This window comes from Gymnoscopelus braueri (assembly GCF_963280865.1).
Source record: "Gymnoscopelus braueri genome assembly, chromosome: 5".
Taxonomy (NCBI): domain Eukaryota; kingdom Metazoa; phylum Chordata; class Actinopteri; order Myctophiformes; family Myctophidae; genus Gymnoscopelus; species Gymnoscopelus braueri.
The window spans coordinates 45802566-45823785 of record NC_137606.1 but is presented as its reverse complement, the minus strand read 5'-3'; the positions used below and the strand labels follow the sequence as shown (position 1 = coordinate 45823785).

The window sequence follows — 21220 nt, the reverse complement described above, 5'->3', positions numbered from 1 at the left end:
GGTGTATCTTTAGGGCAGAAAGGTCATATTGATTGATGATGACCCTTTAAAACATAACTTGGTTTTATATTATGTTGGATCATTCAAATGAAATCAAATCAAGCTTTATTTATAGAGCACATTTAAAGTGCTGTACACAGTAAAATCAAAGCATCAACAAAAACATTGTGCATGTGCACCCACATAACATCAAAACACTCAATAAAACATTATGCATATGAAACCACATGGTATCAAAACACACAATTAAAATAATAATATGTATAAAGGGGTCAAAGAGGATCATTGCTAGACTTAAAGCTGTATTATGTAACTTTGTGTGTGAACAAAATGTTATTTTGTCCAATCTGTATGTAGAGTATGTCTGTTGCCTACATAATTTCTGGTATTCATATTGATCTTGCACTGATGAAGAACTTTTAACTTTTTGGTGAACAGTTCAATCTGTAGTGTCATGGTGTCATATGGATTCAACTTTTGGTCCTGATTTGACTAATCTGATCATTGGATATTTGGAAGATAACTACACAACATATTCATAATGCATACATGATACATCTGGGGGTAACAAACCTTTTTACACTGTTGTCTCCATTTGGGCAATGGTGCGGATCTAATCATGGATCTAATGCCTGTAATCCATGTTTTCGGGGAACCTTTAAGAAACGCACCGGAAATGGAAAGTCCCGTCGTGTTATTGTTCCGCCAGTAGCTTGTCTTGATTTAACTCTTTGGTCTTGATGTATTGAACGCATTTAACTCTATCTAAAATATATATATTATATTATAATCATTGATATATTATAACTCTATAATTTAACTTCAGAAGGTTGTTAATTCTCGCGTTAAACAGACTAACGAAACCAAACTATAGAGAGTCTTTGTCCACATGTACATGTGATGTACTGCAGTAAATATGTAACTTGGACTTACTGCTTGGTATGTGATCACAATAATAATAAATAATAATAATAATAATAATAATAATAATATGGAATGGGACTGGGACAGCCCACATTGTCGTGCTCAGCTGGATGAGATATTTTTCCGTCAACATGATTATATTCAAACAGGTAAGTTTAAAGTTACCTCATGTCACCACTGTTACATTAGTTATTACCACAGGAGTTTAATGTGTAGCCTAACAAAAACTACTCATACCTATTACCTACAACATATACAGTATGTATTCTCATGCACATCTCACAATGGAAAGTTCTCCTAAGACTTGAGGCAGATTCTAAAAATGTCTTCTAAATCCTAACTTAACTATGTTGCTATATCAGTGCCGCTCAAACTTATTCATGTTAAGGACCCCCAAAATTATATGTATTTAACCAGGGACCCCTATCACAAAATATTTTGTTCCAGGGACCCCCAGAAGCAAAGATTTGTGTAAAAAATATACATATTCAAAGATTTGCACAAATTTTCACGATTTTTCAAAAATAGCAGATCTATAAGCTCATAGCGTGGCACAAAGTGACGCGCTATGAACTTATGTATATCTGCTATTTTTTAATGGCCAACTAATGTGCTATATATATTGCTAAAATCTAAAATGACACGGATGCTTTCCCGGTTTTAATGGGTTAACATGTGGTCTGATTTGAACCTTCCCTTTTACAGGTAGCCCAGAACACAGGGAGTTCTGGGCCTTTTTCGAACGCTTCCAAAGGTTCAAGACGAAGAGGGACAGCTCCGGACGGGCGGCCGACAGGAGAGAGGATGAGAGCGGAGGAGGAGGAGGAGGGGAAGAGGGCGGAAGAAAGACGCCGGGCACCGGAGGACGGGTCGATCTCGGCCTTCCCGAAGAATACGACGCCCGCTACCGCATCAACGTGTCGGTGTGCACCAGGGACGTGGAGGAACGCCTCGGGAGGTCGGAGCAACAACACAGACACAGACGGAGCTCGTCCTCCTCGGGGCCTCCGCCTCCGGGTTCTCGGGAGATCACAGACTGTCGACTGGCCCTCCTCCACTTCCTGGACTTCAGCCAGAGGCAGAGTTTTGGGAAACTGGCCAAGCTACGCAGGGAGCAGAAGAACCTGCCCATCTTCCAGTACCGAGAGCGGATAGTGGATCTGGTGCGACGCCATCCCGTGGTGGTGGTGGCCGGGGACACGGGCTGTGGGAAGTCCACTCAAGTGCCCCAGTATCTTCTCTCTTCTGGCTTCAGTCAGATAGCTTGTACGCAGCCTCGCCGTATTGCCTGTATATCTCTGGCCAAGAGGGTCAGTTTTGAGAGTCTCAATCAGTACGGCTCAAAGGTGCGTTACGTGCGTAGTTATATTAGGTTTAAGTCCTTTATTTCTTTTTTTACAACTTTATTTTATAGTTTTTATGTTACATACCGGTACATGTACAAACGTATAGCATAGTATACAAAAAGATCACGTAGGTACTGTATGACATACAAAGACCACATAAAACTTAAGTCCTTTATTAAGTCCTGTTATTTAGTTTAGTTTATTGTGAATAACAACGTGGCCTCATAAGGTTCATGGTCTTCCATGTCCAGATTCTGTCATACTGTAAACCTCTGTAAAGCATACTGATACATCCCTACTTAGAAGGCCACCGAATGATGGTTCAATACATAAAATAATCTCAGACAATGGCTAAATTACCAGCCGCAGCTTTATTTGGTGAATGGTGTTCAATTCCTACGCAGTGGTGTGGTAGAACTCAAATTGTATCCAAAACTAGCAGGTGAGCCTTGCATAGTGCATTTCTGACAGTTACGACTTTACACACGCAAATCACTGCACACACAACAAGGCCGGAAGGCCCGGGATGCAGATTATTTCCAACATGTATAATTATGAGTGACTTGGAACTCAACGTGTCGTGATGTCCTGACTTGCAGGTGGGATACCAGATCCGCTTTGAGACCACCCGCACAACATCCACCAAGCTTCTGTTCCTGACCGAAGGTCTGCTGCTCAGACAGATCCAGCAGGACGGGAGCCTGGCCCAGTACCAGGTGCTGATCGTGGACGAGGTGCACGAGAGGCACCTGCACTGTGACTTCCTCCTCGGCGTGCTGCGCACTCTGCTGGCCCGCAGCCCGGACCTGCGCCTGATCCTCATGTCGGCCACCATCAACATCAAGCTCTTCTCCGACTACTTTGATGGCGCTCCCGTGTTGCAGGTGCCGGGCAGGCTGTTTCCCATCCAGGTGAGCAGAGGACAGGAGCATAGCTTCCAGTGCAAGACTTATCGCTTAGAAAGTCATTGTGTGACACTGATGGTTTGCTAGTTGCAATTTCGTGTCACCGGTGTGAAAACTAAACATTCTAAACGACAATTTCAGTCACATATTTTCCAAGCGATATTGTATTTCTTACCAATTATTTCCCCAAATACTCCTCCAAATGAGTGTGCAGTCTTGACTGTGTTTATTAAATATGTAAAATCACTGTAATTTATGCTAGCGTACATCTCATAATAAGCAAGGTGAAAATATAAAGCCATCGAGTATTTTCCTAAATGCTTCTCCACTCTTCATCACCTGTCTTTCCCCCCCCTTTTTTTAAAATATCCCACGATTTTGTAACACATTTTTCACACAGTGCCAATGCCTAAGCTTGTAATCCTGGGCGCTACTCTCTCTCTGCCATTCTGGGGAGAACCCCGAACTGAGCTCATGCTTCCTTCATTGCATGAGGAGTGAGCTGGCCGCTTCTTATCACCTGACAGGGGGGAGTTTCCCCGGTAGGACGTAGTGTGTGGAAGGAACATGTTATTCCAACCAGTTCCTTTCCCCTCCATCAGGCGCCCCGGCTGACCAGGGGAGGCAGTATAGAGACCAGGATTACTGCATGTTTTTTGTGAGGGTACAGTACCTACCCTAGGGGACAGGGGGAGAACATGCACACAGCCAACTCCACACAGAAAGGCCCTTCATCACCTGTGTCTTGTGTTACGTACAGGTGATCTACCAGCCCATTCCGTCTGAGGAGCAGCCGTCCCGCTCGGAGAAGCTGGACCCCAGGCCCTACCTGCGCGTCCTGCAGGGCATCGACCAGCGCTACCCTCTAGAGGAGCGTGGCGACCTGCTCCTCTTCCTCAGTGGTGTGGCAGAGATCTCCACCATCCAGGAGGCCTGCCAGGTCTACGCCACGCATACCCGCCGCTGGATAGTCCTAACGCTGCACAGCACCCTGTCAATAGCCCAGCAGGATAAGGTAGATACATTTATACCATAGAGGTGGATAGTCCACTAGATAAACGATTTTTTTTTTTGGCATTATCGTCATAATCATTTCCATGTTGAAAAATGTTCATGCATTTTCAAACATTTTCAAAAATAGTTGAAACAGTTTTGAGCTTGTATATCGGCTATTTCCGCTATTCATGTTTTTTTTACATATATATTGCATTATCTGCCCTGTGCACCTTTTGTATACGTAGCCTAAAAAACAAACAGAAATGTCATTTTTATTCATGATGTTCCAATGTTCAACGACAGAAACGCAATTAAACTTTAATCGTAGATTGGCTATTTTCGCTACTTTTGCATGACACTCAAATTCTGCATTAATTTACAAAAAACTAAACAAAAGTTGAAATATGGAGATTCAAGGTTTTTGCTCGACAGCAACAATTTCTACCATAGAATAGAGCTGCAACTATCGATTGTCTTCTCTTCGTCAAATGTCTTGTGCCCGGCCAACGACATACAGTAGTACAACAACCTGGCACGGCATTGCTGTAGAAGCTCATTGTCAGTGATAAATATGGTGAGCTTCACTATTCATCTCTCTCAAATACAACAGTATCATTTTCTATCATTTCTTAAATTGGTCTTTAGGTGTTTGACATCTCCCCTCCGGGTGTGAGGAAGTGCATCATCTCTACAAATATTGCGGAGACCTCCGTCACCATCGATGGAGTGCGCTTTGTCGTTGACTCAGGTAGGGAAGTAGGATGTGCATTTACATTAGCATATGTCCTGTAATTTATTATTTTCCAACAGAGGAGAAGGAAGAGAGTTTTGATGGAAATGTTAGCCTGTGACGTAATGGAACATAAAGTGAACCACACATGATCTGAATCAACTGATTATCAACATGGGGCCTTCCCCAGAATTTCAGAATAAAAAAAAACGTATAGCAGATCTACAAGCTCACAACGCGGCGCATCCCAACACGTTGTGACTTGTTGATCTGCTATTTTCGCTACTATATAGGACATATATAATATGTTTTTGTTAGTTTGTGTCCCGAGGAGACGCAACATTTATTTTTTTGGGTCTCGAGCGAAAACGTTTGTGAACGCCCTGTTCTAAATCCATCCAGTGGAATGTGTGTGATTCTGTTCTAAATCGATCCAGTGGAATGTGTGTGATTCTGTTCTAAATCGATCCAGTGGAATGTGTGTGATTCGCTCCCAGGGAAGGTGAAGGAGATGAGCTTTGATCCCAAGGCCAAGATGCAGCGTCTGCAGGAGTTCTGGATCAGTAGGGCCAGTTCTGAGCAGAGGAAGGGCCGCGCAGGTCGTACGGGCCCAGGGGTGTGTTACCGCCTCTACGCCGAGTCCGACTACGACGCCTTCGCCCCTTACCCCGTTCCAGAGATCCACAGGGTGGCGCTAGACTCCCTTGTGCTGCAGGTATGGCATTTGTATGGGCTGTCTAATTTATTATTATTGTTGTTGTTATTCATATTATTAGTATTGTTTTTGTTATTACTATTATTATTATTATTATTATCATGATTATTATGAGGATGATATTACTATTATTATTATTCTTGTTATTACTATGGCTACAGGCACTGCTATATGAATGTTTTTTCTGTCTCTATAGATGAAGAGTATGGACGTCGGGGATCCGCTGTCGTTCGTTTTTATCGACCCACCTCCTGCAGCCAGCATGCAGACTGCAGTGACATATCTGAAGGAACAGGGGGCGCTAGACCACCGTAGTGAGCTCACCTCCATTGGGAGCCTGCTGGCACAGCTGCCTGTGGACGTGGTCATAGGTATGTACCCTTTCCCACCACAATCCCTATAGATGTAGTCATTGGTATGTACCCTCACCCATGTGGTCATAGGTATGTAACATCTCCCATAATCAGCATCTCTAGCTGATTTCATTGCTCCATTTCATCAATTTTAGTTTTTCTTTATTACATTTTAAAAGTGCAAGAAAGTGTCACAGTAGCCAACAGCTTACCCTGAGTAAAAATTAAGTTTGCCAGACAAAGGATAAGGATAATTCCTTTTAACAGGACGTTCATGAAAGTCCTTGCGGGCTTGTTTCCAATGAGGGCATGTGAGCAATTAGGGGTTAAGAGTCTTGCTCAGGGACAAGACATCATATTACTCTAAATAACGCAAACAGAAATGAGTTAAACAAACTGCTCACCGCATCTCAAACTTCAAGGGCCTTTTTCCTGCTTTTAAGAATCAATGTAATTATGTAGCAGCTCAAAATCTTTCACTCAATTAATTAAAAATGTTTACTCATCTAATGAAGATATGGGAGAAGCGTCCCTAGTGTCATCACTGTAGAACAGCAGAGCTCCAGTCCAGTCTATTACATTTAGGTGATTAGGTGGTTAAAGCATATTTCAGCCTCCCAAGCAGATAGGATTGAACATGTTGGTGTTTGTGTTTAGGGAAGATGTTGGTGCTGGCGTCTCTGTTTAACCTGGTGGAGCCCATGTTGACGGTGGCAGCGGCCCTCAGTGTGCAGTCCCCATTCCTGCGCAGCGCGCAGCACAACCCGGACTGCGCTACCGCCCGGCAGCCCCTGCACAGCAACCAGGGAGACCCCTTCACCCTCCTCAACACCTTCAACGCCTGGGTGGAGGTCAGTAGATGGGGCACCGCCACGTTTATCGCTTGACCAGTGGCTCTCCTGGTCAAATAATACGAGTTAATATCAGTCCAATGCTGTTGTGTGATGCATTTACCACATGGGTTTAGTGACATTAGGGTTTAGCGTCCCTATTCTGGGCATGTCATAATAGGTGAACATTTGGCAAAAATAGGTGAATAGATTTGTTGTAGAGGTAGAAAAGTAGGGGACCAAGTATGTATGTAGACCCCTGGGGGACCCCGGTCAACAAAGTATATAGGGTTTAATTGGTTAAGTATCTGAGGGGTGTGGTTCAGCGAACTACAGTGGCGTGCTAATTCCGCTGCGTCGCGTCTATGTGCAGGTGAAAGGAGAGAGGGGCGGAGCCTCCAGGAAGTGGTGTCGGAGGAGGGGTCTGGAGGAGCAGCGGCTCTATGAGATGGTGAACCTGCGAAGGCAGTTCAAGGTTAGTCAAGCGCTACAGAAACCCAAACATCCAATGAAATGTTATGATCTCCAATCATGCTCTGTGGAGGGGCTGAGTTTACACCAAATGATTTCAGTCATTACTATTAGGTAGTGTAGTTGGTGCCTGGTGACAAGATTCAACATTCAAGAGGGGTTTGTCACTCACTCATACAGGTACTAGACTGTGAAATGTTGAAATGGCATGTTCTGCAAGACTGCGCTAACAATAACAATATACTATATATAGTATACCTAGTTAATAAAAGTGATAATACAGGATGTAATAAAATAATAAAATAAACTATAAAATAAACCTTTTTTGTTGGCAATAGTACTGGTAAACCCACTCCAGCAGCAATGGGGAATGTTCATATTATGTACACTAATGTTCTTTAGTGTAAGTAACAATTTGAGTCATCTTTGTTCGAAATGAAAACACCCATTGGGTAGATTTTGTTAAAGATTCTGTTCAGGTGAGAGTAAATGCAAACCTTGAGTGACATAAAACAAGATATGACACAGTCATATTATACCAGGTTGCTTATTTCTCTCACTAAACATGGCAACGTTTTTAGATCCCATATGGTTGCTTATTTGTCTCACTAAACATGGCAACGTTTTTAGATCCCATATTCTGAAAGGATATTGAGCAACAGCGCCACTTACCATAGAGTTACATACAGTGGCCGAACACAGTATTGTGGGTCGTCTTTAGATCCCATAAGGACATTGAGCCCTCATTGGCTAAAGGACCAGCCAATGTGGAAAAAGTGCCGCAAAAGTCACGACTAGCGAGTGTAGATGTAGACCAGGTTTTGTAACCTGGTAAAAAAAATCTGTGCCACCAGGACCTGCTGAAGAGTCACGGTCTGCTGGAGTCCGTGACGAGGGCTCCCTCTTCTGGCGACCGAGGGCAGCGCAGAGAGAGGCTGATGGAGAGGAGGAAACTGCACCAGCTGAAGAGGGACCACGATCTCCAAGAGGGCGGCAGGCGCAAAGTCCTGAGGCTGGGGGAGGGAGAGGAGGCCTCCTCTGGGTCGGACGCAGAGGACGCAGGAGGAGGCAAGAAGGACAAGAACAACATGGACATACAGGCGAGTGTACAGAAAGAGGAGAGTTAGGGGTGCCGGTGGCCTAGTGGTTAAGGCGCAATGCCATATAGGCTCTAATGCCCGACGACCTTTGCTGGGTGTCACGTCTCTCTCTCTGTTTCCTGTCAATTTTCATGTGCTATCCAAATAAAGTCAGAAAATCCCTAAAAAAAGAAACAGAAGAGTTACAAATCTGTAACGGTTCCATTTGATTACTTTTGCAGACTCTCAGAGTTCAAATAACACTGATGATTTTACATTGGTCTACACTGGTCTTACTAACTCAAACATTATGGATCGAAGCTTTAACCACATTAACTCATTGGCCGCCATTATCGCATTAACGCGATCTAATAAATAGCGCGCTTGGCCGCCAGGATCGCGTTAATGCGATCTATGGTCTTTATTGATCTTTATGCTCTGATCACGCTATTCTGTTATGAATCAGGCTAAGTTTCGGGTTCCACTTACTTCAACCACCACTGCATCCGGTTCCATGACTTGGGTTCCGTTTTCGGTTTTACATTTTTCCCCCCAGTCATTTTCGACCATAATAGGGAAACAAACTGTTTTTCACACGCTATGAAAAACGATCGGAGACCTCCCCTCCTATAATCTATGGTCTGGGTGACGAACAGTCATCCCCGTTGTGTATCACAAAGTAATTTTCGCCGATAACAGAATCTGAGACATTTCACTTCCGGTTCATGTGTTTCACTGTGTGAGTGGGTCTGGGAGGGGGCGAGTGTGATCGAGAGGCGATCAAGCTTGGTATGTACTGCTCTCTAGTGGTGGAACGATCAAAACGATTCAAGTGTCAAGGTAGACTTTCTATATGTGAATTAAATAACAAAATAACGAAACAAAAAAACACGAAAATCGCTGGCAAGGGCTGCTATGAACGAGGTTTTAACTCTGGCAGTCAATGAGTTAACACAGCATCATGAACACAGCATCTCTATTCTTATTTTTATAAGATTAAAGAGTATTAGAATGGGTCAAACTAGCACTACATGTTCAGAAGCCTCAATTAGCAATTTGTCCAACTGGATGGCTGTGTGTAGAACAGAAAGAACTTTTGAATGATGATACCTAAATATCCTTATTCTATACATTGTTGTTAATTGTTTAGGAAACACAGCACTGGTGTGGGGTGCTCCTTTCAAACTGTTTCACAAATCACAGATTGGGACTTGGCCGACTTTCAGTTGTGAGATTTGTTTTTGCTTTAATCCCTTCTTTTGGCAAAAATAGCTGACCTACAAGCTCAGAACGTGATGCATTGTGAGTTTGTAGACTGGCTATTTTCGGCAAAGAGATTTAGTGTAGAAGGAAGTGAATTTAAGGTCCATGGACCACAATGGAAACGTCCCCAGGATAATTTTGTGTGATCCATTTAGCCTAAATGTCTGGGGCCAGGCAAGTACAGACCTCTGGGGGACCCCGGTCAACAAAGTATACAGTATAGGGTTTAAGAACACTGAAGATTTTACTGTGTAATATGTTTGGCTGTGAGACAGGAGGTGAAGTTCAAGTTGCGCCACAACGTGTCGGAGCTCCAGGTAGCAGCCAGCGCCAGTCAGGACCTGCCGTCCCGTCAGCAGGCCCTGCTCAAGCTACTGCTGTGTCGGGGCCTCTACCCCCAGCTGGCGCTGCCCGATGACCACAACGCCACACGCAAGGACTCTGAACAGGTCAGCATCAGTTGGGTTTTTTCTCTCTGTCTGTGCGTTTTTAATGGCATGGATCCGCAGATGTGAGAAGATGTCTAGAAGAGGTTGTGTGTGTGTGTCTGTTTGTCCGGGGCTAATCTCGCAAACTCACTGGACCGACCAGCGCTCATAATATGTACACTGGGACCAGTCAGTGCTAAATATTCACAACCGTATTGTGAATACACTACCCTTCCTCTCTGCCTGACCTACTTGTTGTTAACTAGTTGTACGAACGCTTGTTTTCTATTGCTGTATTGTTTATTGGATCTTGTTTAGTCGATACACTTATTTGTTTTAGCTCATGCTCATTTGATTTAGCTATTTTTGTCTCATCTGTTTAAGGAAATAGGTAGCTGATATATTGCACTTTTACCTTAGCGCTAGGTATACTCTTGGTTGCTTGTTTTTGCAGAAAATGCACTAAAGACTTCTGGTGATTAGTAGTTTTCGTTCCCTACCTACAGTATGTTGAATACACTTATTGTAAGTCGCTTTGGATAAAAGCGTCTGCTAAATGACTGTAATGTAATGTAATGTAATGAATATTTTTCTTCTACTGGAAGTGAACATGAGGTTGGATTGGGCTGAAACTTTGCTCAAATACAGAGATGACAGACTTCATAGTACTGACGTCATTATTAATTAATTATTAAGCCATTATTGTCTTGTTTTTATGGTGATGGGTAACATTTATATTAAAATGCAATTTCAGTTACATATTTTCCAAGTGAATACATTCTAAGTGAAACAGTTTTTAATCCAGAACATTCCTCCAAATCAAGTTGCATATGTGATCGTTTTTGTTTTGTCTTGTTGGCCGTGGGAGGGCTGTTGAAACCTGCACATTGCAGCTGTGTTTACACAAAAACATGGGATATGACTGTCATTTGTTTTGTGTACAAGAATCTAATGATAAGCCAATTACAACATGATTATTCCATGCTGATGGCTGATGGGTTAGATTTTCTTTGTCAGATATTAACATTTGGTTGATCAGTCATCAGTATAATCATTGTTTATACTCTGTCACTTGACGGTGTTGTAGATCTTCCACACGAGGAACAAGCAGGGCGTGGTCATCCACCCTACCAGCGTGTTTGCCAGTGACCCCGAGGTGCTCCATGTTCCAGAGGATGAGACCAGAGAGATGGGTAAACACCCCTGTCACAGTTCTCGTTACATGCACAAAGACACACTATTGCTGAAAATAACTTCCAATTTGGCGGAGAGGAGAATGCTTTCAGACTTCGATTAGGCCTACCATGTCTTTTACAGGCCTTCCCAATGAAGATGTTCTGGGTCCGCTACAGGCCGCATCGCAGCGCGTTTTAAGCTTGCAGATCTGCAATTTTTTTTACAGAAATACAGTAGATATGTCTGAGGATTTAATAATAATAATAATGAATTGCATCTTTATAGCGCTTTTCCAAGTGCTCAAAGCGCTTTACAATGGTTCATTCATTCATACAGGGGGGGGACATTGGGAGGTGGAGCGGCGAACAGTCGACGCCAGCGTCCCCACTTTTTCCCACATTCACACACCAATGGTGGCAAGCTAGCGCCGACCGAATCATTGGAGCCAATATAGGGTTCAGTGTCTTGCCCAAGGACACTTTGACATGTGGACAGGAGGAGCCGGGATTTGAACCACCGACCCACGGATCATTGAACGACCTGCTCTACCTCCTGAGCCACAGCCGCCCATATTTAAACCATACCATGGGGCATGTGTATATGGACATTAATTCTTTCTCTCTCTCTTTCACTCTCTCTTGTTCTCTTGCTGCAGGTCCAGATAGTAAGACTAGCAGCAGACACCAGCTCCTAGCCTTTGTCACTCTGCTGGAAACCAACAAGCCCTATGTGTCTAACTGCGTCCGGGTGCCAGCGCTGCAAGTCAGTACACACACACACACACACACACACACACCTAGCACCTTTCCTACATAGAATTCACCTACAGGTCTTTGTAAAGATGAGACAGAAAGCACCAATATAATGGTAGATTATTGATCAGAGACATTTATACTATGGCATTGAAAAATAACAGAGCACCTAGGACAAGTACACAAGTCACGTGGGGGTACTTGAATTAACAATAATGAGAAAAGACATGTAGAATTTCTTCACAGCTAAAATATATCTGTGCATTTCTAATTCATGGAAGTAGTGTAACCTGGTGACAGACATCTGTTACTGCAGCTATATTTAATGAATGAGATCCATGGAAGACTTGTTTTATATAATGTAACATTTAATATTTTTGGCCATGGTATACGTTGGACTAATGCACCTCAGGGAATCGCCTCTGCTTGGACTGCAGTACCATAACCTGCTTCCAGTACATGATCCGTTACATCAGTGGTTCTAAACCTGTGGTTCGGGACCCCCAGGGGGAGCCTCAACTCCTACAATTTTATTACAAGTACTTGTCAGAGTGGGGGGTCCCCGGTTCAAATATGATTATTTTGGGGGGGGGTTACGGCCTGAAAAGTTGAGAACCACTGCTTTACATAGAAGTATGTAGAATACATGGCCATCATTAAAAAAATGCCCCTGGAGATACAAACCCTCCCAGCAACAACGTCTATTTCTACGCCTCCATTCCTGACACATGATCCATTATGCAATTCTGACCTTGACCTTTGTCCTTTCCACCCAAAACTGAATCAACTCTTCGGCGCAGCCTAGTGATCAGTTTAATTGGAAATCCCTTCGAAATTTTGACATTGACCGTGATGGTGGGAAATGTATCGTTTGGGTCTCTCTCTGAGATAGTTTGGGAGCCCCTGCACTAAGCCGACGTGGATGTTTCAAACGTTTTGTACCCAAACCATTAAGCTCCTTGTAAATTCCAGTGTGGTTTTTGCGTCGTGTCCCTATAGGCTCTGATGCTGGTGGCCAACTCGGTGGACTGCAACGCCGACTGTACCCGCCTGGTGGTGGATGGCTGGCTGGAGCTGGAGCTGAGGGACGCAGACGGGGCCCTGAAGGTCCTGTCTACGGCTCTCACCCTCAGGGCGGACTGGGAGCGCCTCCTGCAGACCCAGCTGGGACAGGGCATGGACATGGAGTCGGCAGCGGGGGTGTCCCCCAGAGAGCTGGAGAAGCTGAGCGAAGGCCTGGTGCGCTTCCTGCTGTACACAGAGGTATAATTGTGGGATCGCTTTAGCGATCACACTAATGTTATCTTCACTATTTATTGTGGGATCACTTTAGCGATCACACTAATGTTATCTTCCCTATTTATTATTGTCTCCGCCGGAGGCGGAGAGTATGTTTTCGCTTCGTCCCGCTGTGTGTTCACCTCCCTCCTAGCCAAGCTAACATTGGTCAAACTTCACGTGACACGTGACAATATGTTGTCACCAATGCTTTTGATTGGCTAGCGAGACGCATGACGAAATAAAATCCTATAAATAGGTGTGTCACTTCAAAAAGCCATTTTTGTTTTTTGAAGTGAGGTAAGACAGGATCTATCAGTCTTGATTGGAACAGTACCTTCCAGTACAAATCACCCGTCCATGTGTGTGTGTGTGTCCCTCTGAGAACACCTAACATTGGTCAAGCAAAGGCGCAGAAGGCCAAAGCTAAGAAAGCATACTCATCTACAACAGTAACACAGAAGAGGACTATAGAGTTGAATTGATCCCACAACAAGGCCGAAGTCTTAATACTGTAACAATTGGCCACCTTGATCAAATACATTATGTAGCACTAGAGAAAACTGACATAGATCAAACACACCAATCAACTGCTGAAACTGTTCAAGACAATGAAGATGAAGAAGACAGACAAGCATTTGAACAAACCAGTCAATTACGAGGACTCCCATATGACACATTGCTTCAAGAAGATTTTTTTTTAGATGCAGACACTACATATTCAGTCGCCCCTGCAGAACACCAAAAACCACGCGCATTCTACCAAGACGACCCGTTCTACCAAGACGACCCGTGCTATTAAAATAGCACAGGTCTGCTGGCGGAGACTTGAGCACATTTTCTAGTTATTATTATTATTCCCCCCGTTTTTTGGGAAATGCCATTTAGTGACGTCATAATGCATAATGCCATTCTAGTGAATGGTAATGCCATTCTAGTGACGTCATAATACTGATGTCATTGTATTATGACCCTACTATAACACTACTAACACTATCAATACTCAATACCAGCTCAACATTCTTAGCGATCCCACACTGTTTCTTCAGGAACAGTACTTTCTAGTTACTAATAATGTGCTAGCTGTGACTGATGTCCGCCAGTGGGTGGTGCTGTTTTCTGAAGTTACTGGGAGGGTGCCTTTATTTTAGGACAGGTGTTTGAGATTTGTAATTAAGTTCCTGCTCAAGATGTGCTAGATTTCTGATCAGCAGGGCAGCATACCAGTTTCAGTTTGGTGTTTGAAGGCAGACAGATGTCCTCTCTGTTTTCTTGTGTGATAAAACATTGTCTGTGAGTATTATTTGTATGTTTATGATTACGTAAAGTATTCAGACCCCCTTAAAATTTTCACTATTCGTCATATTGCAGCCATTTGCTAAAATCATTTAAGTTAATTTTTTTCCCTCATTCATGTACACACAGCACCCCATATTGACAGAAAAACACAGAATTGTAGAACATTTTGCAGATGTATTAAAAAAGAAACTGAAATATCACATGGCCATAAGTATTCAGACCCTTTGCTCAGCATTGAGTAGAAGCACCTTTTTGAGCTAATACAAGTATTCATTAGCTCAAAAGTATTCAGACCCTTTGCTCAGTATTGAGTAGAAGCACCTTTTTGAGCTAATACAAGTATTCATTAGCTCAAAAGTATTCAGACCCTTTGCTCAGTATTGAGTAGAAGCACCTTTTTGAGCTAATACAGCCATGAGTCTTCTTGGGAATGATGCAACAAGTGTTTCACACCTGGATTTGGGAATCATTTGCCATTCCTCGTTGCAGATCCTCTCCAGTTCTCTCAGGTTGGATGGTGAATGTTGGTGGACAGCCATTTTCAGGTCTCTCCAGAGATGCTCAATTGGGTTTAAGTCAGGGCTCTGGCTCTGGCTGGTGATGAGCAGTGCCAGGTGTTCTCCACACATACCGCTTAGAATTAAGGCCAAAAGGTTCTATCTTGGTCTCATCAAACCAGAGAATCTTATTTCTCATACTCTGGGAGTCCTTCATGTGTTTTTTGGCAAACTCTATGCAGGCTTTCATGTGTCTTGCATTGAGGAGAGGCTTCCGTCGGGCCACTCTGCCATAAAGCCCCGACTGGTGGAGGGCTGCAGTGATGGTTGACTTTCTAGAACTTTCTCCCATCTCAAGGATGATCAGAAGAAATGGACAGCATCTGAGTTAAATATACGAGTGTCACAGCAAAGGGTCTGAATACTTATGGCCATGTGATATTTCAGTTTTTCTTTTTAAATAAATCTGCAAACATTTCTACAATTCGTGTGTACATGAATGAGGAAAAAAAAGCAACTTAAATGATTTTAGCAAATGGCTGCAATATGACAAATAGTGAGAAATTTAAGGGGGTCTGAATACTTTCCGTACCCACTGTATATCGAATTAATGTCCAATTGATGATGTATATTTGAATCCAATTGATGATGTTTTGTTGTAATTGTATTGCAGTTTTTCCTTATAAAGTCTTAAAAAGTCTTACGTTCATTTATGTAAAGAAAATAAGGACATAAAAGGACTGAAGTCTGAAATTCATGCTTCAAAACTCTTAAAAATGCCACAATGCCACACTGCCACACTGAAAATAAGTAACGTAAAAACTAATTACGTTATATTTGTGCTTTTTTTTTTGTTATTGATGAATTGATCTTAACCACTTAAACCTTATATACTTAGTTCAAATCCGTGAATGACAGCTATGTTATTTTTGTGAATTTATCATCTCTCTGATTACACTTAAAGCTACAGAACAACTGCACTACAATCTTTAGTTTGTTCAAAGATCAAAGTTCCACTGTTTACCTTTAAATCTGCTATCCGTGAGATTTATGTCCTTCCTGGGATTCGAACCCAGGTCTCCCACGCAGGACACAGAATGACTACCCGTGTGCCGAGACAGAACGCTCGGTCGGCCAGGGGAGATATTGTGCTATTATGCTTTGTGATTGAGGCAGTACCACTTTTTAACCAGTAGATGACACCAAGGGTCTAAATTTCTCAATGGAATAGCAAGGAGACACCTCCAACCACTGCAGATAAGCAAGATATATTGTATTAACATACTCACCCATACACATTGGTTAAAATAACGTGTCATTAAAACAAATTCTGGATTCAGCTTTAACTGTCAAAATGACAACAAAATCGTGAGTGTTAATTGAACTCTTGAGTGTGAAAATGGACCCTTGTGGGTCCAGGCCTCTAGTTTGAGGGTGGAAATGTTAACGTTTAGTCAGTGTCATTGATTGGTTTGAAAAGTTGAACACAGCAGAGGAACCAGTACTAGCCTGGCATGGCCAGACTGATATCACGGCGTAGATATTAGTCTGGAATCTGTGTTACATTTCTGAGGGGCATATTCAAAAAATGCCTGTGGTGATAAACCCGCCCCATATTTGCATACTGGGCCCTGATTGGTCCCTCACAACTTCGGAGGGAGAGAAATTAAATCTCTATTGAGAGAGGCCAGACCTAATCTGCCAAGGACTATTTTTTTGTTTGTTGCAATGGCAGATTCGTCTGGAACCAGGCTAAACCAGTACAGTCATACACCAAGTTGAAGTCTATCATAGATCAACAATGTTGCATTTAAACATTTAAGTGAGGACACCAGCTTCTTCCATTTGGCATGTTTTTGGCAATAATAATAAAAGACACTTACACTTACAAAGATGTATACAGTATTTAATATTTCATTTCCAATGAGGTTGGTACTCCTAGTCTCTGTCTCCCTCTCAGATCTTCTGATTGTCTTTAATATAGTAAATTGGAATAAACAAAAGGGCCCAAATCCTCCTTCTCGTCCCATCTTTAGGTCAGCTACAGTCTGCGACGACTCACCGCGTTCCAAACCCAGAACCTGTACGTTGGTCCACAGCCAGAGTCGGACCTACCTGAGACCAAGGCCCCGAACCTAAATCCCCTCTTCCCAGGAGCAGAGGCCAAGCCGGATCCCATAAAAGGAGGCCTCCGGGTTACTAACTTCTTCACCTACAACTGTCTGGCTGTAAGTCTTGTCTACGTAAATACAAATTACAAAAAGCTTTCCATGCCATTAGAAAACAGCGGCGGAGTTGAAGTCAAACAATTCCACCAAGACACCGTTGTGGTTGAGCCATGATTCCACCAGAGTTTCCGTGTTTCTCTGATGTGTGTGCAGGACTCGAGGGATCTGTACAGCGAGTGTCTTCGTTCTTTCTGGACCTGTCCGAACTGTGACCTCTACATGCCTCTGACGCCACTGGAGAGAATGCAGCACGAGGCCTCCTGCAGGCCGCCAGGGGAACAGCAGCTGCAAGAAAGTGGTGGGAAAACCATTCTCTAGTTAAAGAGATTTCTTTTTTGGGGCTTTTATGCCTTTATTTGACAGGACAGTTGGCTGACAGGAAATGGGGAGAGTGATTGGGGGGGGGGGGGGACACGCAGCAAAGGTCGTCGGGATCGGGAGTCGAACCCGCAACACGCTGTCAGGATTACCAGCCTAGGTGCCCAGACGGTTACGCCAACCGTCCGGTCCACCATTCTTTAGTTTACCCATGAGTGTTGTGATCTATAGATTACAAATACACTTTGTAATCCTTGTAATGTTACATATTGTTTTGAGTACAGTGGCCCCTCACAGTTGTTTTCTGGTTTTAAATTGAGTCCACAATTAGACTAGCTACAATGTAAACCACTTCTACTCGGGTCTCCAGACATCTATGCCATCTATATGTTCAGGTGTTGTTTTATTGAATCTGAGATCCTTATGTATTTTATTCATTCTTATTCATGTTTGTTTATTTTCAGAGTCCGACAACATTAAGACAAATTCCTCGTCCTCATCTGCGTCCAGCCTGACCAGGGCGTACCACTGTGATGTGTGCAACGAAGACTTGACCCTCACCTCCACAGAGATCCTCAAACATAAGAGGCAGCATATGTATTCTTCCCGCTAAAACCACTGTCCTAAAAAGCCACGGCTCACCTAGACTCACAAGTCTCTGAAAGATTCGTTCAACTAGAGACTGATGAAAATCTCCCAGCCTGTATTGCTAAAAATGGTTGGAAACTGATATGAATTTGTTCTGCAATGCAGTTTCTTTTGAACTATGTCTTTAGGGCTGTCCTTTATATTGGGGCGGTGACTTGGGTGTAAGTATTGTTAGTGGCCGTTCTCGCCACCGTTCTAGCAACTACCTTGGACGTACCGCATGGATCTCCGATCAAATGGCAACGTGAGGCTACGGCTCTCTCCACTCCACACACCTCCCTCAATTAGGACATAAGCCCTTGATAATGTTGTAGACCTAGAAAGTTTGGTGTAGGTGTGATCACCGTAGGGCAGTGATATTCAACTGGCGGCCCGCGGGCCAAATCCGGCCCCAGCTGAGCTTTCTTGTGGCCGGTGCTCCCACTCCAACTGGACTGTGTCAAGTTGGAGCTTCGTGCTGATCAGACTGTTGGAGAGCTGAGACACCTCACCCTCCTGTTCACTCTGACCTTTGTTTAGCTCCTTCTTAGCAACAGCTAGCTCCTTATCAGAGGATTGCAGAACCAGCTGAAGGTCACAGATCTCAATCCTCAGAACTTCCCCTGTCTGCTGTTCAGACTGTTACGTCTTTTCCAGCTTGTTTATGCTCTCCTGCAGACTGAGCTTCTCCGCGTTCCTGCTATCTCGCTCAGTTGAAAGTAGCTCATCCTTATGGTCAGCCTCCTGTGACATCATGACAATGTGCTCCTCAAGCTTTGCAATCTGCTGCGATAGCTTCCTGTTCTTCAGCTGTTCCTCATCCAACTGACCCTTTTGATATGGTGTAGAAAGATTGTCACACAAGGTTAATAGAGAGAGTGGTATCGATACTGTGGATGAGTGTTAGGTCCCTAATTACCCTGTGATGCGCGGCAGGGCATTGTAATCACCTCTGTTTGTGTGGTTGTACCTTTGTCAGAATAAAATGTTTTTTCTATATTTTTCTAAATAGTTTTTATTGTAGCGACTACTTCTTCCCATTATGCAAACCATTTAAAGGTAGCGCTAAAAGGCTGAGCTTCGGCAGTGTACCGTGTTTCCAACTCCAAACGAAACCAGAAAACTTCTTGCTGTTAAGTTAAGGTGATTTATTAACACAAAATAATAAGGTCCAACATTTTCAAAACACTTAGATGAATGAAACTGAAGGCAAAAACTTAAACGTAAACGCCAAGCGTAAACGTAAAACGGTCAACAGAAAATATTAAAGGCGCAGTGAAATGAAAAATATGTTTTTCACACTTTTAGAGCATATCTGTGGTCATCATATGGGCATACCTACAATAGATGCCAAAAAAAGTGAAAAACAAATGTTTTTGTGTATTAACATCGAAAGTACAGCCTTAATTGGTCCTATCAAACGAAAACGTAATGCGTGATGATGGTGACTCTCCTGAATAATGTAGTAGGACAGATTGTTCAATCTTCAACCACTAGCCAGGTAGACTGTTGAATAATTAATCAGCTGGTGAGCATCCCCATCTTGGTAGCTACCTCCATTCACTCATCAGCAACCATGAGCTCCATCCACCGCCGTTCACGTCGGTGGAGGATGGACGGTTGCACTGTCTTTGTCCAGTAAGAGCGCTGAGGCTCTACTGCCAGAAGACGGCGGCCGGCCGTGGATCATCACAGTTGTTGGTCTCTTTTGGCCGGACTGGTCAGAGGAAGGCGGTGGCTAGGCCGACTTTGTCCAGATGGATCGTGGCTGCGATCAGACTGGCCTATGTGAGTAGCGGCTCTACAATCCCGGTGGGACTGAGGGCTCATTCTACTCGGGGTGTAGCTGCATCTTGGTCCCTTTACAAGGAGGTTTCGATGCAGGAGATATGCTCGGCGGCAAACTGGTCGTCTCCTTCGACCTTTGCGCTTTTTACAGCCTGGACGTGGCGGCATCTGCGATGGCGCACACGGTCTTGGGTGTAGCGGCTGTCTCAAGCCAGGGGAGAGATGAGCAGGCCTAGGGGCATGCTTTTTCTTCTGGCTTGTTCTTCCTCTTAGGCCTCCCCTGGACCAGCTAGACTTGGGTCCGGGGGGAGGAGGCCCTGGTTCTCATTTCGGTATGGGATAGACTTGTGTCTGCCCATTAGTTGAATGAGGCAGACCGTGTGGTCTGTCAGGGCCTTTCCTTCTGGTACCTTCTCCGCATCCTGGGCCGGGGCGCCCACGAGGCCAGGGTCTCGCCTGGGGGCGGGACCTGGGGCCAAGGGCGAACGGATGGGTAGGGTCGTGTGACTTAGCTCCCCAGGGGAGTTTGTGTCCCATAAGTGAATATATTATGAAGAAGGGAAAAGACAACTAGAGGTTACGTATGTAACCCCAGTTTCTTTACCTTCGAAGTAATATATTCACCTAATACCCCTTCTGTGCGCATTTGGCGTGCAGAGGGAAGTTATTAAGAGGGCGTATCTCAGTTACACGAGGGGTTTTATACCCCTTCCGGGATACCGGTTCGCGTAACATGACCCTATCCAATAGAATTGTTGCGGGAGTCCATGTGTAGTGCTCTGTGCATCGCCAGGGGGCGATGTTATCCCATAAGTGAATATATTACTTCGAAGGTAAAGAAACTGGGGTTACATACGTAACCTCTAGTTCTACCTTGGCCTACTGTGAGTGTGCGTGCAAAGTTTTACAGCAATCGGCTGCTGCGTTCATGATTTGTGGCATTTTGTGTAAAATGGGACACAACCACTTTGGAAGCCAATCTTAGCCAATCAGGATGGAATATAAGAAATATGACAGATAGAGATGTGTGTCAAATTGCGTGACGTTGGACAAAATCTTTAGGAATAGTAGACAAATGGTTGTGTGAGCACAGAGCGAAAAAAAAAAAATTGGGTGGAGGTTCTTTCTTGGCCTACTGGGAGTGTGCGTGCAAAGATCGGTCCAGCGGTGGTTGTGGCATTTTGTGCAAAACGGGCCCCTCCCTTATACTTTGAAAC

The 21220-nt window shown here is 43.9% G+C and overlaps 1 protein-coding gene across 1 annotated transcript; it reads left to right on the top strand.

The window, feature by feature from the left end:
• The first annotated feature begins 701 nt into the window (after window positions 1–701).
• dhx34 (DEAH (Asp-Glu-Ala-His) box polypeptide 34) lies at window positions 702–20434 on the top strand. Its single transcript, XM_080428866.1, has 17 exons — window positions 702–1073; window positions 1630–2270; window positions 2870–3181; window positions 3936–4190; window positions 4817–4919; window positions 5399–5616; window positions 5813–5987; window positions 6627–6820; window positions 7173–7274; window positions 8125–8370; window positions 9888–10061; window positions 11128–11233; window positions 11872–11978; window positions 12968–13231; window positions 17079–17270; window positions 17424–17568; window positions 18053–20434. Exons 1-17 carry the CDS (start codon window positions 992–994, stop codon window positions 18199–18201), a joined length of 3465 nt encoding a protein of 1154 aa, XP_080284992.1. The 5' UTR covers window positions 702–991; the 3' UTR covers window positions 18202–20434.
• Window positions 20435–21220: the final 786 nt, after the last annotated feature.